Below are 8,466 nucleotides of genomic sequence, written 5' to 3'. Positions count from 1 at the left end.
GTTATCAAGCTCAACTACGAATACATATAAATATTAAAACATACGGGATATCTCAATGTTGTTCCAGAAAATTTAATCAAAATATTCTATAACTATTATGACTGTTTAATTTAAAACATTTCAAACCTCGTGCCTTTCTGTAACGTTTGATTCGTTTCAAAAAAGAATAATAAAAAATACAAATTCTTTCGTTAAAATTCATTGAAATAATATTTCCTAGAAATACGTATCAATAACATAAAAAAAATAATAATAATGTAAAAATACAATACACTAAAAAGTAACTCGTTAAAAAAGATCGTTCAATTGGAATAAATGAATTCTTTGTTATAATACTTTATCGTTTATCAATCATTTTATCGATACGATATCAAATAAATATAATCGTAAATGCAAACGTGTATTACAAAACGTATTAATTGTTTTTCCCCCTTGAGAGCATGTTTATTAAACAGTAAAATCGTTACAACAAGTCTTTTCGAAATGTAGTACACGACATACATATATACACACGTATACAAACTTGTTTCAAAGATTTATTGTCAAAAAATCGACGATAAATCTATGAAAAGAAATAAAAATGCATGAACGATAAATTTGACGTTACAGTAATGGAAGGTAATTTGATCGTTCGTAGATCGATATAAGGAAAATCGTGGTAGAGAACAAAAAAATGTCAGAATTTAATGTAAAAACTATAGAGAGAGAGAGAGAATATTTTCTCAACAGTTATTATTCCACGCGATCGTATTGGCTTTGACGTGTCGTGTCGATGATGGCACGAAATTATCGACATATCTCGCTGCTACTTTTCTAAGATTTTTTTTTTCTTTTTTTTAAAAAAAGAGAGGGAGAGAGAGTGAGAGTGAGAGAGAAAAAACAAAAACGAAGAAAAGAAAAGATGGCCTCGGAAAGACAACGAGCGACAAATAACCTACGGATAAAAAGTTTCAATCAACATGTTGGTGCCCTCGTTGGTAAGCGATCATTATTCTTAAATTTCAATATTTCATAGTGGTGGTGATACACTCCTATGAGAACAAATAAAATAACATAGCACACAATTAGTTTTATTTTAAATTATGTTCAATTAAATAATCTTTAAGGGAAGAGTATTTTTTCGTGGAATAATGTTGACGTGTCGTCGTTTGGTTTTTTTTTTTTTTTGGGGGCCGATTTTACGTAATACTTTAATAACAACACACTTGACACGTGTTACTTTGACGTTATTTTAGCAACTTGAATGTTGGCACTTTTAAAAACTAAGCTTTTTATGTTATTTTTAATATAATATGATGCTTAGTTTTTTTATAATTAAATTTCTTTCTTTTGGGGTTGGGGGTGGGAAAAAGAAATAAAGAAATCAAAGTTGCACGTTTAAGTTTACTTTATAAATTTAAAATGACTCAAATTTTTGTTTACCATTAAAATGGAAAAGATATAAAATGAAATCAGTATTTTGTTTTCTTTCCTTATTGATCAATATTGTTAAAACATATTCGATTCTACGCGTATTAAAAATATAAATCTCGTTTATAAAATTTCGCGTATTTTAAAAAGAATTTTTTCGACTAACAATAAGATTTGCAAAACTTTTTTTTTCCAGTACTCCTCCGCTTTTAAAGAATTAACAAAATTAATTATTTTAATAAGAAAAATAATTATATTTCTAAAATTATACAATATATTTCGTTTTAATTTTACCTAACACAAGTACCTAAAATTATTCTTTTAATCATAAAATCATAAGATTACTTCATTACCTTTCTCATTCCTGGAGAAATTGTCAGTAAAAATGGAGATTAAAAAAGACAGAAAAACAAAAAAAAATATAAGAAAAAAGAACTCGCGGAATGCACAGAGAGTCTAAAATGACATTGTTTGGTTACCCTGTTTCTGACCACATTTAATACACCTCTCTCTCTTTCATCCTATTTTTGTTCAGACTATTAAAGCGGAAGCAAAGAAAAAAAAAAAGAAAAATATAAAAATATTATAAGAAGAAAGAGAGAGAGAGAGAGAGAGAACAAAAATGAAAGGCAAAAAGATTTTCCTATTTCAACGGACAACGTTTCATTTAATCCCCTCCCCGCCACCCACCCCCCTCTTCCTTTTTTTCTCACAATGCACAATTTCGCGAGACTAATGAAACCTGGAATAATATCATTCCCAGAGAACAGCAGTTCTATTGAATCTATCTAGCAACGTTTTATCTACCGGAAAATGTCGAGAAGCTCGATAGGAAAAATGTATTTTTCTCTGTTTATCTTTGAAACGAGTCCGGCCAACCGATTAACGTTCTTACTTGTTGTCCAAAAGAAAAAAACAAAGAAAAAAAAAAACCTCGAGATAAGAAAAGGAAAAATAAATCCCTTAATTCTATCTCTCCTTTTCATTAGATATCGATAAATTTCCGTTTCTTTCAAATACTTTAACGCATCGTTAACAATGAATTATAATTATAAGCAATATAAAAATTTCTTATTATTAGTAGTTTCAATTTCGTTGATAAAAACGTCGCTGAGTTTTGTATCCAACATATTAGAGATGGTTCCTTTTTCCGATCACAAACTCACTTATCACATTTGAAATGAAATATAATGAAAGTATTTTTTTTATTCTTTTTTTTTTTATTCAATCATACGAAACGTATTAAATTAAACTTCGTATTATTGAAATAGATCAGTATTGAAATTCAATGTAAAATATTTGATCATTGGTTTTAAATTATTCGTTTATGTCGTTGATATTCACAAATCAATTAAGAGAAATATCATGTTCATAATCATACACAGAATAATGGATATACACTTTACACATGTGGAATTAGTAATTGAAGCTTTTTGGGTGTACAGTTTATACTGATTGACCAGAAATCCTAATCTTTGATAACATATGTATATATATATATATCTATTAAACACATATGTATGTATGTACAACAAGAATCATGCACACAAATGCGAGTAAACATTATTCCGTTTCATCCATGGCTTAACTTCTCAAATGGAATTCACATTTTTACCATTCCTATTGAGTCCCTCCCTCCCACTCCCTCCCACTGCCTCCCTCTCTCTCTCTCTTTCTCTCTTTTTCTCTCTTTTTCTCTCTGTGAAAACGACGTGCATATTCCTGTGAATATTGGTCCTGGATGAATTCCACCGCAATGGTAATTAATTCTTCGAATCATTCCCATATTCTACGTTCACTTTAATCAATTCCATCCGAGAGATCTGTATTTTCTTATGGACTTTTTTACTTCTCTAAAGGTTCATATAAAAAAAGAAAAAAGATATATATATATATATTGTATGCGTGTTATTTTGTACATGAAACGGAATAATATTTACTTACTATATCTTTGCTTGATTATTATTTTACGTGGATACATTTTTATATATATTTTCAATATGCATATCCTTAAATATATATACGTAAAAAAACATATTTTCAAAGAATTTAATAAATTAAACGAGATAAAAAACCCCTTTTGTTTTTTTAATATTTCTTTTATATTAATTCGTTTAATATCGGATAAGAAAATTACACGTGTTAATATTTTAAAAATAAAAAATCTGATAGTTCGTTAACGTTTACTAATATTTCAAATTAAAATTGAAACATAAGGAAAACTATAGGAAATAAAGGAAGGAACAGATACCATGTGATATTAAATATCTAAAATTTCAGCTTCCCTTGGTGGTTTTGGTCTCGGGGTTTCGCTTGGTTGGTGTTCAAGCGTCACAGAAGGTATGAGGATCAAGTTTATCGCCACCATTATGGAGATAGGAATTATAGGTAACGTTTTAAGCGTTGGTGCTTGTCTGGGAGTCGTATTTGCTGTTTGGACCTTCAAATTTCACCATTGGATCAATGGAATTATCAAGATTTTACTTTACGTCATCGGTTGGTCGATAATCAGCATAGGAAATGAAAACGTATTGTTCAAATTAATTTCGCAATTTTTAAATAACAAATCTTGACTCGATTAATAATCGATTAATTAATAATTTTAAAAATAATCTCTTTCTTTAATTTAAATAATTATTTTCTTATTTGTTTTGTAGATTTTTCTGATAATAACGGGTCGTTTAATATGCGGAATTTCCGGTGGCATGTCTTGTCTTTTGACACCACTTTTCATCAGTGAAATAACAGACCAGAAAAGCCGCAATCGTCTGTTGACTTTATTTCAGCTTTTAATAAATTGCGGAATCATGTACGCCTTCTTGATGGCTCACTGTCTTGATGGGGGTAACATAATATGGAGGTATGAATACGTAAAAGGGACTGAAAATAAAAGGAAAAGAAAAAGGAGTAAATATCTAAAAACAGGGCCGAATTAAAAATAAACAGCACCCCTCTTGACTATCTTTTAAAAATATTTACAAAACGCAAAATTTTTAATAGATCGATTTATTTTATTTTCACAATTTGTATTAACGCGAAAATTTGTGAAATCTAATTCAACGAATAAAACAGACGAACTGAAAAGAGTAAAAAAAAAACAGAAAATAGAAGACGTTTCTAGCTAAATAATATCCATTTGAAAATGACTTCGATGTTGCTGTTGCACAAATAGACATATTGTTTTATTATTTATGTAAAAAAATTGATAGAAATTAATCGTCTATAAATTGAATATTTAATACTACAATTTTATATTTATCATTTTTGTAATAATAATATCATAATTAGTATCCAAGAAATAATTTCACCCCTATTGTATCGAATCCTAGTTCCAGCCCTGTTTGAAGACATTCGTTCCACGGATATGTTCTTTCCCTCTTTTTCCTTTCTTCCATTTATTTGTTTTAAAAAGTACATATACATACTAGAAAGGTGATTCGAAGTTATCACCTTCCTGCTATTTATAAGCCAAACGTTGTGGGAGTAATAAGATTCTCGGTAACTTTAGATATAGTTCAAGCTGCGGAGCCAGTTGCTTGATACTCGTGCTGCTACTTTTTATCCCGGCAACTCCGTTCCATCACCTAGCTGTCGAGAAGGATGAAACTCGAGCGAAAAATTCTTTACTTTGGTATCGTAACAACAGGGATGAAAACGATCACGAGATGGAAGAACTTAGACAGCTGGCAACCCTAAGAAAAACGACCAAGGTGAGATTACGTATTTACTATCTTTCCAACCATTTTTTCTTCTTGTTGTCCTTCTCTTTCTCTTTCACTTCCTTTAATACACGCTTAAGGAATAATGGCACGTAAAAACTAAAAAGACAGAGATATAATGGAAGGTAAAAAAGAATAAGATAGATGGATAGATAAAGAGAAAGATAAATAATAAAACAAAATCAGTCGGAAATAGGTAACACGTTAATAAGAGTCTTAATTATTATGTGTATTAACGAAGATGTAATTATCGTAAGATACTTTATAAAATGTTTCACTAAAGTTAACTATCTCATATACTACTATCTTTCTTTATTTTACGAGATCTTGCTCGTATGTAACCGATTCCCAAGCTCATTAAAATTTACCATCCTCCCCTTATATTTTTACTTCTCCCTTTTCTACTATCTTTTAACATCATTAATATCTTCCAAAATAACTTTGCGTAAGAACCAACTTTCGTTTTGTTGGGTTTCTAATATAACAGAATAATTCCTGTATAATTTAGATGTTCATGTGTTTAAACAGACATAAAAAGAAATTGTAATATTATACCTTCATCATAATTATCATCATCATCATCATCATCATCATCATCATCATTATCATCATTGTGATCGTAAGCGTTGTTTTGCTATACGTGAAAGTATAATAAAGACGAGAAATATTAAAGGTCAAGATGTTGGTAAAGTTAAAGTCAATGGGTTAGTTCGTTTTGAAAGAGCTCATTTGCGTTGAATTTTCTGAGGAAAGGATCATTTGCGAAATAATTATCAAGTACTTCCTTTATGTGGAAAGTCTCTCTTTCATGAAGATTTCAGGCAAACGGAAATATTCGAGAATAATATGAAGATTAATGGAAAAATACAAATAAATAATTTTAAGTGTATCTTCTCGATGAAGATTCGTTTGATCTCACAATAATATTTCAACTAAAAATCGATTAATAATGATTCATTCTTCGGGGGAGGGGGGTGGGAGAATTAATGAAATACACAGATAATAGTTAATATATATGAGTTTCAAAGGGAAAATTGAAGACAGTTAATAAATTTTTGATGAACAAATTTATTTGATCTTGTTGAACGTTTCGTCCCTTACTGGGGACTTCCTCAGCAACTACAAAATTTTTTTTTTTTTCTTTATATTATTTTATAATTATGACTTGTTAAAAAGATATATACAGATAATAGTGTGATTAATAAAATAATTAATAATATCTAATCGTTTTCTCTTTCATTAATAATTACAGATGACGATTGGTCTTATGAAAAATCGACAAGTTCTACATTCTTTCCTAATGTGTTTTGGCGTGATGATGATACAACAATTTAGCGGGTTCAGCACATTTATCACTTATGCTCTGACAATTTTCGAAACTCAAGGTTCAGGATTACTCAACGGAAGTGAATTAACACTTGTTGTTGCACTCGTACAGATATTATCTTCCATTCTGGCGTATATGCTTATTGACATACTAGGACGACGAATTCTGTTAACCATATCATCCGCGTTCATGGGAGTGTTCCTGGCACTGTTGGGTAAGCATCAAACTAGCAATTATTTTCTCCAACCAAGCGGCTTAATTTCTCTCTGCATTCCGCTCTCTTTCTCTTTATCATTCTCTCTCGTTCGTTCATTCACTCGTATTAACTGTAACTAGGACATTGGAAGCTTTCTTGTTAACGATCTCGTTAGAATACAATGTATAAATTTGGGCTACTTAACAAAGCTCCTTTAGGAAACATGTTTCTGACATCAAGCTGCTCACCCATCAGTAAATTTCATTACGATCATATTTAATCCTATTATTATTATATGTAACACAGGAATATTATATTCTACATTTTATCCTATTAGATTATATGCATATATATCTAATCAAAATACTGACTTTGTTCAATACCTTTAAATTTTTGTAATAAAAAAAAAAGAAATAAATATTTCGCACATTTATTTCTATTTAATTTATCTATACATTTTTATAACAAAAATATATATATATGCATTTGGATAAAAATATTGAATTTTTCTTCAATATCTTTTAATTCCACACGTTGACCAGTAAACAAAAATTTCATTTATTTATTATTTTATATGTTTCATTTTTAGGATGGTTTTTCGGTAAAAGATTAGAAGATCCGGAATACGATGACTGGTATTGGTGGATGCCACCGGCATGGATCAGTCTATATTTCCTATCACTAAATTTGGGTGTAGCACCAATATCCTGGGCACTTATAGCAGATTCCTTTCCACAACAGATAAAGCTTATTGGTGCGGCATTCGCAGCTCTCTCTAATTGGATCCTTTCGGTCATAGCGATGATAGTATTTAGTTCATTGCAAACGGACGATAATATTAGAAAAGCTGTATGGTTATTTGCTATTGTATGCTGGTTTGGTGCCATCTTTTGTGCAATCCTAATCAAGGATAACGGAAGGAAAAGCATTTACGAAATCGAAAAAGAATTTCGAATTGACGATGGAATCAACGAAATTAATGAAAATGTTACCGTTCGTTGAACAAATTCGTTTGCTATGCTTTTTAAAACATTTCACGCGTGTTTCGTACGAAATTAAATACGAAGTAGAAGTAACGGTGAAGCTTTCGAACTATCATTAGAATTGACAAGCCAATTAAAACAATTAATATAAATATAAAGAGTTTGAACTTTTTTTATATTGATATTTAACTTTTATTCAGAGTGTCAATTAAGACACAAAATATTGTTAACAAAAATATCTATTGTATATATAACAACTATAATAATAATAATAATAATAATACTGGAGACTTTGGTTGAGCTTGGATCAGTGATTTTGATTGGTTTAGATAGTTCTAGTGTTAAGAACAAAGCAGTGAGTGATTGCATTTTGCTTGTCAAAGGAATACGAGTACGAACAAACAGTAACCATAAAATCTCATGATTTTCCGATCGAGAGTATACGATCAATGAACACGAAGAAAGAAGAATGTTATCATAAATATCAAAAAGCCATAACAACGAGTCTACCTTTATCTTTTTATACTACTTCTTATTATTCTTTTCTGATCGTTAAAGAAAATCACCTGTTCTATGCTAAGAATCTCTCACGGTTATTAATCGATTCGTTTTCTTTCTGTTGCATCAACAGAAACGTTATCTTGTTCGATCGAGAAAATAAATGAGAAAAAATAAAGGGAAAAAAAAAATAAAATCACAACAAGAGGAAAAACAAAATGTACAAAAAGAACCAAAGAGAAATAGAGAGAGAGAGAGAGAGAGAGAGAGAGAGAGAGAGAGAGAGAGAGAGTGAGAAAGCTTGTTTTCATCTCTTGACGCTCTTTTTACCAT

The 8,466-nt window shown here is 29.9% G+C and overlaps 1 protein-coding gene across 1 annotated transcript; it reads left to right on the top strand.

Annotated features, from left to right (window-relative positions):
* Positions 1–901: 901 nt before the first annotated feature.
* LOC106793515 (facilitated trehalose transporter Tret1-like) lies at positions 902–7,755 on the top strand. Its single transcript, XM_014760516.1, has 6 exons — positions 902–977; positions 3,691–3,938; positions 4,068–4,270; positions 4,919–5,120; positions 6,382–6,670; positions 7,242–7,755. Exons 1-6 carry the CDS (start codon positions 902–904, stop codon positions 7,652–7,654), a joined length of 1,431 nt encoding a protein of 476 aa, XP_014616002.1. The 3' UTR covers positions 7,655–7,755.
* Positions 7,756–8,466: the final 711 nt, after the last annotated feature.

This window comes from Polistes canadensis, unplaced genomic scaffold (genome assembly GCF_001313835.1).
Source record: "Polistes canadensis isolate GaletaPanama2010 unplaced genomic scaffold, ASM131383v1 scaffold_15, whole genome shotgun sequence".
Taxonomy (NCBI): domain Eukaryota; kingdom Metazoa; phylum Arthropoda; class Insecta; order Hymenoptera; family Vespidae; genus Polistes; species Polistes canadensis.
Note: the sequence above shows the minus strand (reverse complement) of the source record. Positions and strands in the feature narration are given on the sequence as shown.

What these genes read in the sequence shown, in the direction of transcription:
- LOC106793515 (XM_014760516.1), top strand. Translation starts at nt 902, where the DNA reads ATGGCCTCGGAAAGACAACGAGCGACAAATAACCTACGGATAAAAAGT. An exon ending in ACATGTTGGTGCCCTCGTTG is followed by an intron (nt 978 to 3,690) that starts GTAAGCGATCAT and finishes CTAAAATTTCAG; the next exon opens with CTTCCCTTGGTGGTTTTGGT. An exon ending in CCCTAAGAAAAACGACCAAG is followed by an intron (nt 5,121 to 6,381) that starts GTGAGATTACGT and finishes TAATAATTACAG; the next exon opens with ATGACGATTGGTCTTATGAA.